At 45.4% G+C, this 14532-nt stretch overlaps 1 protein-coding gene across 1 annotated transcript in view; it reads right to left on the reverse strand.

Moving 5' to 3' along the window:
• Positions 1-776: 776 nt before the first annotated feature.
• LOC141134549 (epithelial sodium channel subunit alpha-like) overlaps positions 777-14532 on the reverse strand; it is an 80803-nt gene continuing 67047 nt past the window's right edge. The window contains exons 9-10 of the mRNA XM_073624044.1: positions 3547-3622; positions 777-1277 (exon numbers count right to left, since the gene is read on the reverse strand). Of these exons, the coding sequence (XP_073480145.1) occupies positions 951-1277; positions 3547-3622 (403 nt within the window). The 3' untranslated portion in view covers positions 777-950. The remainder of the gene's footprint in view (positions 1278-3546; positions 3623-14532) is intronic.

A 14532-nucleotide genomic window follows, 5' to 3' on the forward strand; every position in this document is an offset into this window, starting at 1 on the left:
ATGAGGCAGAGACATCCCCATATATTCAGCAAAGAGACATCCCAATCCAGCGAAGAGACAGTCACAGCCCAATTCAGCAGAGGCAGCCCAATCCAACAAAGAGAAGGTCAAAGCACACCTCCAAGTCCCGCTCAGCCCCCACAGCTTTTCCTACTTCAGCAGTGCCTGCCTCTCCTCTGCACCAGGCATCACTCCTCTGAGACCCCCCAATCTCCTGCACTAAGTCAGCGCTCCAAGGATCCACTTCACCAGAGTTGCAGTGCTGTTCTCAGCAGCAGGAGGGGTGGTGGAAGCCAGAAGGCGGAGCACTAATATGCAGTGGAGCAGGGAGGAGGAAGTTACATTGACCGCCTTTGCTGGGGCCTGTGAATGCATGTGATTGGTGGCTAGGACACCAGGCAGTCCTAGCCACCAATAATTTGACAGTGGCAAGGGTGGGACTCAGGAGCCAGTGGAGTGGGCAGCACCAGTGGGAATCGGGACTAGTTGTTTGTCAGTGTGAAAGAAAGGGGACATGCCAACTTGGAGATGCCTGGGCCCCATACATCAGTATGGGCTCTCCCCCTCTGATGGCAGACCTGCTTTTGAGTCGGAAGCCCACCCTTTCAGAAGCCTATAAAGAGAAGGTAAATCAGAAATCAGGAAACAAACAGTGAGCTGAACAGCAATGGGAATGTCTAAAGAAAAGTAAAAGATGATGGGTTTATGAACCAAAGCTTCCTTTTTATTGTAAAAGTATGTATGTGTATTTAAATACACAAAAATCTACTGAGCCATTGTTCGTATTGTTTCCTCTTTGATAATTACTTTGTTCATAAAGGTTACTACTTTATTAAATAAATAAATGCACTTTCTTCACTTTCAAAAACTAACCACACGCTGAGATGTCCTTTATACTCTGATGCAACAATCATTGAACACAATCTATATAGCCAATTTTCCCTCATACATTAGATATACTCGTTTAATGTCTCATAACTCTGATAGGGGTTGTGTAGACTTTGAGTGTCCTCTGAGTTATTCTTGAGAAGACTGGAGACATCATTTAGCGGACTCCACAGAAGATAGCGGTCGCCAGAATTCATTGGAGAACATTCTTCTGGTTGAGATTTTGCTATTGAATATGGGTTTTCTGGTGCATCTTCTCTTTTTGGTATCCGACCAATGACAAATGTCACTAAATTCAGTATTAGCTCTAGGAACTCAGCCACTGTGCAAACAGACACTCCAATCCAAAGGCCCACCAGACCTCCTATACTAGAAAACAGGTCCACCAGCTACAAGACAGAGAAAAACCATATAAATTAAACTAGAAAACACAGATTTATACAGCTCTGTATCCTTTAATAAACCATTAAATATTTTTTTTATGTAAATGCAGCAGCTCTCCGTGGGGGCAATCGATGAAAAGGAGGGGCCAGGAGCGCCGCCGGGGATCCCAGAAAAGGAGGATCAGGGCCGCTCTGTGCAAAACCCTTATTACAGATTACAAATTAGGATATTACAGAAGGCTGTAATAGAGGCAGGCCTGGATACTTCTGCAAGCTGTATATAAAACTATATTGCATTGACTGTCTTAAATAGTCTTTTCTGTACCTGATTGGAGTTCAGCTTATACTGAATGCGGACAACTCCTATGTACACTAGATTACCAAAAGTATTGGGACACCTGCCTTTACACGCACATGAACGTTAATGGCATGCCAGTCTTAGGCCATAGGGTTCAATATTGCGTTTGCCCACCCTTTGCAGTGATAACAGCTTCAACTCTTCTGGAAAGGCTGTCCACAAGGTCTAGGAGTGTGTCTATGGGAATGTTTGACCATTCTTCCAGAAGCACGTTTGTGAGGTCAGGCACTGATATTGGACAAGAAGGCCTGGCTCGCGGTCTCTGCTCTAATTCATCCCAAATGTGTTCCAAACCTTGTGGACAGCCTTCCCAGAAGAGTTGAAGCTGTTATACCCACAAAGGGTGGGCCAACTCAATATTGAACCCTACAGACTGGGATGTCATTAAAGTTCACATGCATGTAAAGGCAGGTGTCCCAATACTTTTGGTAATATAGTGTATAATTTATCAAGATGGCTTCACTATTCCTCACCAGTGCTAATTTTATTGACTAAAATATTTTTATGGACTAAATTAACAACATTTTAGTCGACTAAAATACGATTAAAACAATTCAGATGACTAAAGTAATTTGACTAAAATGCCATTTTAGCCAAAAGACTAAAATACGACTAAAACAAAAATGGCATTTTAGTCAAAGGACTAAAACTAAATTTGACATCAAAATTAACACTGCATTACCACATAAGAATAAGTAGGGTGCATCTACTAAGCTGCTGAAAGCAAAAAAAAAAAATAAGAAAAAGGCTTTTCTTGTTTACTTATATTATTTAATGTTGGTAATATATTCAGGTAATATGTGCAATGGCATTACAGCCAATAGAATTTACAGTTTTTTGGGGGTTTTTTTGCACTTCTGTTTGTCAAAAAGCAATATTTTTGTTTATGAAACTTTTAATGTCTCAACATGTATCAGAATATCCTATTTTTATCCATTTTGTATCAATAAAACTTTATATTTTACACTATTTGCAATCTGTTGGGGTACCGAGTCCATTTTTTTCCCCCTTCCCCGTTTGCCCTGGAGACTCTTTAGGGGGATTGTCTTCTTCTATACTTCCTATTGCTGTCACTAGGATGATGGTACCCCCATATGCTATATGTTAGTAGTTTGTTTATGAAACTTGCTTTTATTTATAAAGACGTTCTATATCGCAACAGCTCAATTTGTGTCTTTAAGACCCCTTTTACACTGAGGCAGTTTTCAGGCGTTTTAGCGCTAAAAATAGCGCCTGAAAACTGTCTCCCATTCATTTAAATGGGTGCTTTTACACTGGGGCGGTGCGCTTGCAGGACAGTAGAAAAAGTCCTGCAAGCAGCATCTTTGGGGCATGTTTGGTGCGCTGTAAATAGCGCTCCAAAAATGCCCCTGCCCATTGAAACAAATGGGCAGCACTTCCAAAGCACCTTAAAAGCACTTAGAAAGCGCCGCAAAAGGGGTCTTTTTTGTTTTTTTTAAGGTCACGTTGACATGTGACCTTAAAAGAAAGTGACCTGCTAGTGCCCAAAAGGCCGCAAAAGCGCAGCTAAAATGCCACTAAAGCACCGCAAAAATGACCGGTGCTTTAGCGGCTGTTTTAGCAGCGCTTCAGTGTGAAAGGGCTCTAATGCATGTTCAAACCTTAATGCTATAAACAATGACATCTTATTAGATTTTTTACTCCAAGAGTATATAACAAGTTTGGAAATTCAAGAGAAATGCTTAAATAATGCATTACAATTTAACTAAACCCATTCGATTTTAGTTGACTAAAATGTACTGGAGATTTTAGTCGACTAAAATACGACTAAAACAATTCCAATGACTAAAATATGACTAAAAGGTCAAAAGACTATGACTAAAACAAAATCAAAATTGGATGTCTAAAATTAACACTCTTCCTCACCTATGTCAGGTAATTTGTTTCATATCTTACCTGCATCGAGGGCACTTCTTCTATCAGTTCATAATTTAGCTGCTGGTAATAAACCACAAGCTTCACTATATTGTCCCTGATGGAAGAAAAGAACACATTTTAGGGCATCGAACTGAGTTTATAATAAATAACTTTTTAAACTTCCTAAGTAAAATCTAGTAGAGAAAACTCTGTTTGACACCACAGGCTCCACACTGTGGCCTACATTTTAGGAATGGGCTATGTGGACTAGCATTGTGATACATAGCAAAGAGCAGATAGCAAGATCTGCTCTTCATTATAATCATCTCCCAATTTTCAGTAAAAGACAAAGCATTGAAGTGAAACATTATTTTTATATTGGCTCGCTTACACTACATATTCTCCATTTATGCACTAAAAATAGTGTTTGTTGAATTCATGTTCCACTTAACACATTTTTAGATAGACCAAGTCAAATCACTAGAATGGGGTTAATCTTAATGAATCAAAAACACAATATATTACAAATGTTGATAGGTTTGTGTATGTTAAAAGCAGAGCAAACACAAGACATAAACTAAATTGTGAATGGAGTGCCTTGCATCTTTGAGGTGAAGTGTCTGACTTTTGGGAGGAGCTATAGGGGAAGGCAGTACAACTATTCTTTTCATAGGCCTGCATTAAACATATATTCGGAAACAATGTAAATTTAAATACCAAACAGGATAACACTAGTAGAGTCTTCAGGAACACCTGACTCATTTGGAAGAGCTGCATTTTCCTTTTTCATCAGCAAATTGTGTGTTTTTGTCACTTTAGTGCTTCTTTTGCTTGTTTAAAATGCCTGGGGTATTGCCCAATTATCGGCTGTATGCCATCACCCAATACCCAATTACCATCTTACCATATTACAATAATTAAGCCAGACAACTTGTTTTGGGTTTAAAATGGCCATAGCAGCCTATTTTATTACACAAAAAACAAACCATAACAAAAAACTTTAATAAAAGAAATAACTGAACTGAAAAACTGCACAGGATTTTTGAAGGCACCCTTGACTGCTCAAATCTCTGTATCTGGCACTACCTCACCTATTACGGCCCCCAGCCGTGCTTTATGCCAGCTCTGGGACAAATTTAGGCAAATTCACCAGCTGATACAGCCAACTATTACTCCCGCCCTTATTAGGGCAGGTACACCCCTACCAGAGATGGGCCCAACCCATCTTTTTCCAAAGAATTTAACTATCCCCGCCTTCAAAAACCCTACGACCTCTGCCATCTGCCATCTGCTATGACACTGTGCAATCCCAGCAAAAATACCACCCACACAAATAAACATAACAGACATCCCCAATAACATATGAAAAATTAGGGAGGGAGGGTGGGAGAATATGCTCAGTTGCTGTCCAAATTCCAAGTGATGCTGAAAGACCAACACCCACCTAGCAACCCATTAGGACCACCCAGCCACACCCTGCCCCACCCTACTATCCTCCAATGGGGCACCTTTCATCATATCCCTCCTAATACTTATCCCTCCTACCAACTGTATCAATTTATTAAACAACCCCCACCTTGCTATAGCCTTATAGGGAAAACCCCATCATGTCGGCCCTACTCTTATGCTGCGCTTCAGCTCCAGGCCTATACTTGCCTAGGGTATTGCCCAATTATCGGCTGTATGCCATCACCCAATACCCAATTACCACCTTACCATATTACAATAATTAAGCCAGACAACTTGTTTTGGGTTTAAAATGGCCATAGCAGCCTATTTTATTACACAAAAAACAAACCATAACTTCAAAAACCCTACGACCTCTGCCAAGACGCCCGGCGTGAAACCTTACGCCTGGGCGGCCCACCACACCCACAGAGCTCTTTGAATACCATCTTGTAAGCCCAGGAACCAAAGATCAAACCCCACCGCATTCAAATGAACCCGTCTCCTCTCAAGTACAACCACGGATCCTGTTCCAATTCCCTGTGACGGATCGCCAAACCGCCGTTGCAAAGAAAGAACTTTGCTACTGCCTTATTGATCTTGATCCTGGCTTTATTAATCCGCTCCACAGATACCGCTAAAAGTCAGGAGGCCCTAGCCACCATGTCCTACCATACTACAATTGTGTCCGGGAACAGGGTACGCAATCTTAATAAATCATATTTAATGTAACTGCATAATTCCCTGGAGGCCCGGAGCCCCAAATCATTTCCCCCCACATGAAGCAGAAGCACGTCGGGGGGGTCTGTCAAGCCTGGCGTAATGGTGCACTTCTGGAAGAACCCTAGACCACAACATGCCCCTGACCCCGATCCACCTGATCCTGACCTGTTCTCTGGAGAAGCCCAACTGGCGACCATCATGCCTAACCTCAGCCCTCCTAACCCCCCCAGAAAACGTAAAAATGGCCCAGGATCCACACCAAACATTCCGGACCTGTAAGGCAACACAAAACATAAACAACACAACTCCCTAGCACCAAAACACCACAACATGAACCCAACAAATGAACACCCACAAACATGAACGAAAACCACAAGAAACAAACACACGTAAACATGATCACCCTTTTCCTCCACATTCCCAGTGCCTTCCTAAAGCCTACCCAATCTCACAATAGGTGAGGTCGCACATACAGCCGGAAGCGTTGTGACTCCCATCGACCAATTTGTTGCACCAGCTTGTCTTCCAGGCCCCATCGGGCCACTTCAGTGGCTGCTCCAATTCTGAACGAATGGGAGGAGTAATTCTGCGTCGAGAAACCCGCAGCCAGGAGACACTTTTTAAAAACTGCCCCAAACTGAAACCTAGACAACGCGGACCCATTTCGATGTTGAAGAAACGGACCGTGTTCCGTGTCCCTGATATCTAACCATTCCCGAACTGCCCGAACAGGGCACACTGGCGAGCCCCGTACCGCTCCTAACGTGACCCATGCACCTTTTCCACCTTGGCCAGTTTTGGACCTGCGAATGAAAAGGGACACCACGTCACCCCTGAGCACCACATCAGCCCAGTCCAACCCACCACCTCCCCGTTTTGACCTGCACACTAATTCTCCAACTCTGAGTGCCCCAAAAAACGCCAATATAAATGCCGTTCTAAAAAAGTGCAGCCTCATAAGGCGATGAACAAACTTCACCCATGATACCTGTGATAGCACCTAGCATGCTGAAGGAAACCGGGCGGCGAGGATCCCGTGTGGTCTTTCCCTGTCTGTAGCCCCGTTAAACCCTTTTTACCAATGCATGCTTGGTGACATCCCCCACCCCCGACAATTGAAACCAAAAACCTAAGCCCGACAGTTTTTGACCCAATATGGAGGCGGAAACTCAGAATTCCACATTCCTGCCAATGAATTCTAGCACCAAGCACAAACAGTCACCTTCACTAGAACACCCTCCTACCTCCTGTTCGAGTGCAAGCCACTCCCCCCATACCTTCTCATATGCGGTCCACGTGGCAGTGCACACTGAATCCCTAATTAGCCCCGTTACCGTTCGAATGCGATGTCCCATAAGTGGTCCGGGCAAGGCCTGCAATGCTGCTTCGCTCCCAGCGCCAACACTCTGAATCTGTCCCACTGTAAGCGAGACAAAGCATCAGCCACATTATTGGTCACACCCGGCACATGAACAGCACGAACGTAACAATTCAGACACAAACATAAAAGCACTAAATGCCTAAGAAAACGCACTACCGGGGGGGGAAGATGCGGAAATTTTGTTAATGGCCTGTACGACCCCCAGATTGTCACAGTGAAAAAGAACCCGTTTGTTCCTGAATTCCTGCTGCCACATTTCCACCTCTATCACTATGGGAAATAGCTCCAACAGCACCAGATTGCCCAGCAAGTCCGCCCTGCGCCATGAGTCCGGCCATGTACCAGCACTCCACTGACTCCCAAAGATCGCTCCGTAACCTACTGCCCCGGCCGCATCTGTATACAGCTCCAAGTCGCCCGCAGAAACCATCTCCTCCATCCACAACCTACCATTGAACTGTGCCAGGAACAACTGCCATACCTGTAAGTCGTCTTTGTGTGCCTTAGACAAACACACAAAATGGTGCGATGCCTTGACCCCCGATGTGGCTGCAGCCAAACGCCTGCAGAAAATCCTGCCCATGGGCATAATGCGGCACGCAAAATTTACCTTGCCCAACAAAGACTGCAAAAACGCAAGCGAATCTTGTTGCTGCCGAGGGCAAAGGACACTGCTGCCCGCATGTCCTCCACCTTGTCAATGGGGAGCCGGCATTCCATACGCACCGTGTCAATCACAATCCTCAGAAATTTTAGCGTGGTGACCGGTCCTTCAGTTTTTTCTTGCGCCAAAGGGACGCCGAATAACTCAAAAACGTATTGCAAAGTGGTCAGCAGAATATGGCACCCCCTGCCCGTGGAAGGGCCAATCACCAAGAAATCGTCCAGGTAGTAAATTATGGAATGCAAACCGGACACTTTCTTCACCACCCTTTCCAAAAATGAGCTGAATGTTTCGAAAAGTGAACAAGAAACGGCACAACCCATGGGCAAGCAGAGATCGACAAAATAATGACCCTTCCACATGCATCCTAGCAAACGTAAGCTGTCAGGATGCAGACGAAGAAGGCGGAAAGCCGACTCAATATCTGTCTTTGGCAAAAGAGCCCCCTGCCAAACTTGCGAACCCATCTAACCGCCTTGTCAAAAGATGCGTAAGAGACCGTACAAAACTCGCGGTCAATGGCATCATTAACCGACAAACCTTGCAAATATGAAAGATGGTGGATCAACCAAAAATTAATTGGGTTCCTTCTTGGGAACCACCCCCAACGGAGAGACAACCAGCTCCGCTAAAGGGGGTGCATCGAAAGGGCCTGCCATCCTACCCAGGGCCACTTCCTTAGCCAATTTCGCCGACACCACCGATTGGTGTTGTTGTGCAGACAATAAATTAGCAGGGACAGGAGGAACACCGGATAAAGTGCAAGGGATCACAAAACCTACAGAAAAACCGTGTAAAAGAAGCCGTGCCGCTGCTTGGTCAGGATACCTACTTAGGAATGGAGCCAGTTTTTCCACCTTCACCGGCGTCCTCCCTCTTGCCAGCTTCACCAGACTTACCTTTGTTTTGCTTGAAGCATTTCGCAAGCAGATGAGATCCCCCGCAGCCCGAGCATTCATGTCGGAACCGACATGATCCCCCGAATCTGCAGTTCCCTTCATTGAACTGCCAACAGAAACCTTTCCGCTTTCCGGCCGATGGTGATGCGGTTCCTGCTCCCCCACTAGCCCCCCCTTGAAAGGGAGTGTTGGTCGCCCTCGTCTGGGTCATCAACTTCATCCACAAGCTGATATCCTTGTGGTCCCACCTAATCGATGGCCTGAGCACCTTGCGTTGACGAAATTGTTCATCGTAACGCAACCAGGACACTCCCCCATACACCCTCTGCGCCTCACCAATAGCATCGGCATAGCAAAACAGCGTGGAGCACTGGTCTGGAGACTTCTCGCCTATCATGCTGGCAAGAATATTGAACGCTTGTAGCCAATTCCCAAACGTCCTGGGAATAAGGCGGTAGCGCCTCTTCTCCTCTTCCTCCTTCTTACTCTCATCCGGCTTGACCTTGTCCAGGTTGAACTTTTCCTGAGGTAACAGGGAGAATATCTCCACGTACTCACCTTTCCAAATCCGGTCTCGCACTTCCTGTTTTAAATTAGATCCCAGCGGTCCCTCGAAGCACACATAGACTTTGCATTTTGCCGCATCCGCCAAACGCACACCTTCGGTGTCCCCTGTTGACTTCTTTCCCTCCTCAGTCGCTTTTACCGGAGTCTGTGACGATGCCACTTCGGAGGTTGTAGCCACTACCACTTGCCCCGCCCCCACCTGAAGGGATGTCACCGACACCCCACCCGCTAGCCCCCCAGGCGAGCCCTGGCTGGCCACATCCCCTGACACTACTGGAGACAGCGCAGCCATCCATGCTGACGCCGGGGAAACAACCCCAGCCACACTTGCCCCCGTGTTGCACCTAGCTAGCACCTCACTGAAACCGGCCATAAACGCTTGTAGCAAGCCGGCCACACTATTCACCCCGGCTGCCGTCTCTGGCACCACCTAGAGGCACCCCTGTCAAGGATCCCCCCCTCGCAGCGGTGCCCTGGAAGGCTCCCACCCACACGGCAGTGTCCTGCCTTAGCCCTGTCACAGCACCCCCCCCCATAGATTGCTGTCCTCCTTCTGCCACCGAGCCCCCCTTTTCCTGCACCTGCCCCTGTAACAACATCCCTGAACCGACATCAGACAAAGATGACACAACGTCGCTCCGGATCCCTGCAGCTGATCCTCCGGTCCTCTCCCTGAGCCGGCATCCGCCCCCACCTCTCCATCTTCTGATGACGTCAGTTCACCTTCCGACCGCTCGGCCTTGTCCTGCAGCCTGCCCGCACTTCTCCCCGGTGACCGGCGCTGGCCGATGACGTCACTAGATGCCGCCGCTCCGTTCTCCTTCGCGTTCCTCCTCCCCCGCTGCGCTTTCTGCCTTGTGGTGACAGAAGCGGCGCGCTGGTCCCGCTGAGCAGTGTATTTGGTGCCGGCTCCCCTCTTGGTACCTCCGCTTCTCTTGTTGGCAGTCCTGGCCGTCCCAGGCATCAGGCCGGCACTGGGCGATCTTCCACTCCCACGCAGGGCTGCCCTAACAGCGGGCATAGCACCTGCAGAGCCAGCCGCACGGTCCCGGAGATCTGTAGAAGGGAGGTGGGATCGGGTGGCTAACCCACTTCTTCCCCCAGGGGGACGCCTGTGAAGAGGATTCCTCCCAGCCCCGCTAGCCTGCTGAGAAGGCGTTCTCTTGGTCGCAGAAGCTGAAGGGTTCATTACTGGGCTCCCCAGCGCGGCGACACCCCCTCGGAGCCAATTCAGGGCTCAAACGCTCAGGAGGCCGTGACCTCCTAGCTTGTGTAAGAGAAGGAGCAGGTGTAGCAATTACCTGCCCTGACCCTGGCAAAAGTCCAGAAAATTGATCACGCAGCCATTGCGGTCCATTCGCAACCGCCGCTGCGCGAATAGTGGCCAGCATATTGTCAAGATCCCCCATCCTAAATCTGTTAACTGCAGGGCACAGAGAATCTTCTCAAAGAATCTGCTCAGTTGCTGTCCAAATTCCAAGTGATGCTGAAAGACCAACACCCACCTAGCAACCCATTAGGACCACCCAGCCACACCCTGCCCCACCCTACTATCCTCCAATGGGGTACCTTTTATCATATCCCTCCTAATACTTATCCCTCCTACCAACTGTATCAATTTATTAAACAACCCCCACCTTGCTATAGCCTTATAGGGAAAACCCCATCATGTCGGCCCTACTCTTATGCTGCGCTTCAGCTCCAGGCCTATACTATACTGTAATTTAGCAATGCAAAATCCACAATGCGAAGGATAATGCGTCTTCCTTGCTCTATGACTCTAGTGTAGATAAGGTTAATGGCTGTTATAAGTATATGGTGGTTATAATACAAACATAAATCAAACATCTGTTTTACAACTCATTTGTTTCTTAGCCATTTCTTTCTGTGTCCTAGGCACATGACATTAAAAATAAATGCTTTTTATCCAAAATCCTTACTGGCAGATAGCCCATAAATTAATAAGTAATTATGTTATTTTGTATATCTCTAGTATGATTACACTGTGCCTTTTATTCAATATTTTCTTACTTCTTATTAAACCTTCTTATTCTTATTTTTATTAAATCTTCATATTTTTTTTAAATATCTTTATATCCTTGGAGGATTTAAAGCTCAAAGTGAACTTGAGTCGGACTTGATTAACATATTTTATTGAAATCCGCAGGTGTCTGGCTTGGTTTCTTCTTTGCTGGTGGGAAATAAATGAAATAATTAAATAATTGATATATGTCTGCGTTCTCACATATCTATTCTGTATCTTAGCCTACTGGGCAAGTGCTAAATTTAACCAAGCACAGGTACTATATCTTGATGAGTTACTGTGGACTGTATGGCCCAAAGGGTACTATTTTCTTTCCTTTTTCGCTCACTTTGCTGTTACACCAAAACTTGCAGAAAATAAATTTTAATATAAATTGCTGGCAAAACATTAAAGACATGATTCACCTTTACCAACAAAAATTCCTATACAGATTAGCAGTGGCATTGGGGGGGGTGCTAAGGGGAGTTGGAGGCCCGAGTGGGCCCCCAAAAAGCCCTGAGTCTCAGGTATTCACAAATGTATTATTAGCCCAGAGCCCGAGCGAGGAGCAATCGGACTCAGAGTGCGGCCCAGTGACATAGCAGGTCCCGCCTTCTAGAACTTGCAGCACCTATGAAGGACGTCCCACTGGTCCAATGCCTTGAGGTGTGACGTCCATCATAGGCATTGCAGGCTCCAGAAGGTGGGAATTGCAATGCGGTCGCGTCACTATGAGAAGAACCCCACTCGGCGCTCGAGCAGGCGACTCTCCTCTCCTGTCCTGTACTCTCCTGTCTCTGGCTGCCTGCTGTCTCTTGGGATGGCCTCACCGGCGCCGCACACTACGGCTGAGCTGCAGGAGGAGCCAGAGGTCACGGTCACCTGAAGTCTGACGTCACGTGTAATGGACTGTCTACTTTCCAAAAAGGGGTAATTTGGGGGATATTTGTACTGTCCTGCCGTTTTCGGGCCTCAAGAAATGAGATAGGCCATCGGTACATTAGGATTGATCAATTTTCATATATATAGTGCTCATAAGTTTACATACCCTGGCAGAAGTTATTATTTCTTGGCCATTTTTCAGAGAATATTAATGATAACACAAAAACATTTCTTTCACTCATGGGTAGTGTTTGGCTGAAGCCATTTATTATCAATCAATAGGGATGGGCCGAACACCCCCTGTTCGGTTCGCACCAGAACATGCGAACAGGCAAAAAATTTGTTCGAACATGCGAACACCATTAAAGTCTATGGGACACGAACATGAAAAATCAAAAGTGCTAATTTTAAAGGCTTATATGCATGGTATTGTCTTAAAAAATGTTTGGGGACCTGGGTCCTGCCCCAGGGGACATGTATCAATGCAAATAAAGTTTTAAAAACTAACGTGTTTTCGGGAGCAGTGATTTTAATAATGCTTAAAGTGAAACAATAAAAGTGTAATATTCCTTTAAATTTCGTACCTGGGGGGTGTCTATAGTATGCCTGTAAAGTAGCGCATGTTTCCCATGTTTAGAACAGTCTGACAGCAAAATGACATTTCTAAAGGAAAAAAGTCATTTAAAACTACTCCCGGCTATAATGAATTGTCGGTCCGGATCGAAAAAAAAAATAAAGAAGATCTGCCTCCATGGGAGGCACACGCCATATGACACGTCCTCGGAGGTGACAGCTCTTTAAAAACTGTGGACGGGACCACACGCTGTCGTCGCTGGGTGACCCCACCCCCTCTCACACAGGAACATCCCTATGGCTTCCCCCATAGCGTCAGAGGGGGCCAGGGCCACCCGATCCACCCCCCTCTGACGCTACGGGAAAGCCATAGAAATGTCCCCGTGCATCAGAGGGGGCAGATCGGGCAAGGGTTGTGGGGATGAGGCCCTTCTCCCCATCAACATGGGGAGAAGTGCCTGGTATGGAATTTAGGAATTTAGGGGGAACCCCACGCATTTTTAAAAAAAATTTTGGTTCGGGGTTCCCCTGCGGGGGAATCCCATGCTGTTTTTATCAATTAACTGTTATGTGTATTGCTGGACCGACAATTCATTATAGCCGGAAGAAGTTTTAAATGACTTTTTTCCTTTAGAAATGTCATTTTGCTGTCAGACTGTTCTAAACACGGGAAACATGCGCCACTTTACAGGCATACTATAGACACCCCCCAGGTACGAAATTTAAAGGAATATTACACTTTTATTGTTTCACTAAGCATTATTAAAATCACTGCTCCCGAAAAAATGTCCGTTTTTAAAACTTTTTTTTCATTGATACATGTCCCCTGGGGCAGAACCTAGGTCCCCAAACACTTTTTATAACTTGCATATTAACCTTTAAAATTAGCACTTTTGATTTCTCCCATAGACTTTTAAAGGGTGTTCCACGGCTTTCGAATTTGCCGCGAACACCCCAAATTGTTCGCTATTCGACTAACGGGCGAACAGCCAATGTTCGAGTCGAACTCATGTTCGACCCGAACATAAAGCCCATCCCTATCAATCAACTGTGTTTACTTTTTTAAATCATAATGGCAACAAAAACTACCCAAATGACTATGATCAAAAGTTTACATACCCTGGTGATTTTGGCCTGATAACATGCACACAGGTTGACACAAAGGGGTTTGAATGGCTTTTAACCACTTGACCACTGGGCACTTAAACTCCCTTCCTAACCAGACCAATTTTCATCTTTCAGTGCTCTCACATTTTGAATGACAATTACTCAGTCATGCAACACTGTACCCATATGAAATTTTCGTCCTTTTTTTCACACAAATAGAGCTTTCTTTTGGTGGTATTTGATCACCTCTGGGTTTTTTATTTTCTATGCTATAAGAGAAAAAAAACGAAAATTTTGTAAAAAAAATGCATTTTTCTTCATTTCTATTATAAAATTTTTCTTCACAAATTTGGGCCACAATTTATACTGCTACATATCTTTGGTAAAAATAATCCAAATTAATGGATATTATTTAGTCTGTGTGAAAGTTATAGTCTACAAGCTATGGTGCCAATCACTGAAAATCGATCACATCTACTGAGGCCTATCTCATTTCTTGAGACCCAAGCCAGGAAAGTACAAATATCCCCCAAATGACCCCTTTTTGGAAAGTAGATATTCCAAGGTATTTAGTAAGAGGCATGGTTAGTTTTTTGAAGTTGTCATTTTTTCCCACAATTCTTTGCAAAATGAAGATTTTTTTTATTTTTTTTCACACCAAACTGTCATTATAACAGGTTATTTCTCTCACATGGCATGTGCATTCCACAAACGGCACCCCAAAATATATTCTGCTACTTCTTCTGAGTATGGTGATACT

The sequence above is a fragment of the Aquarana catesbeiana genome, linkage group LG03 (genome assembly GCF_042186555.1).
Source record: "Aquarana catesbeiana isolate 2022-GZ linkage group LG03, ASM4218655v1, whole genome shotgun sequence".
Lineage (NCBI taxonomy): Eukaryota > Metazoa > Chordata > Amphibia > Anura > Ranidae > Aquarana > Aquarana catesbeiana.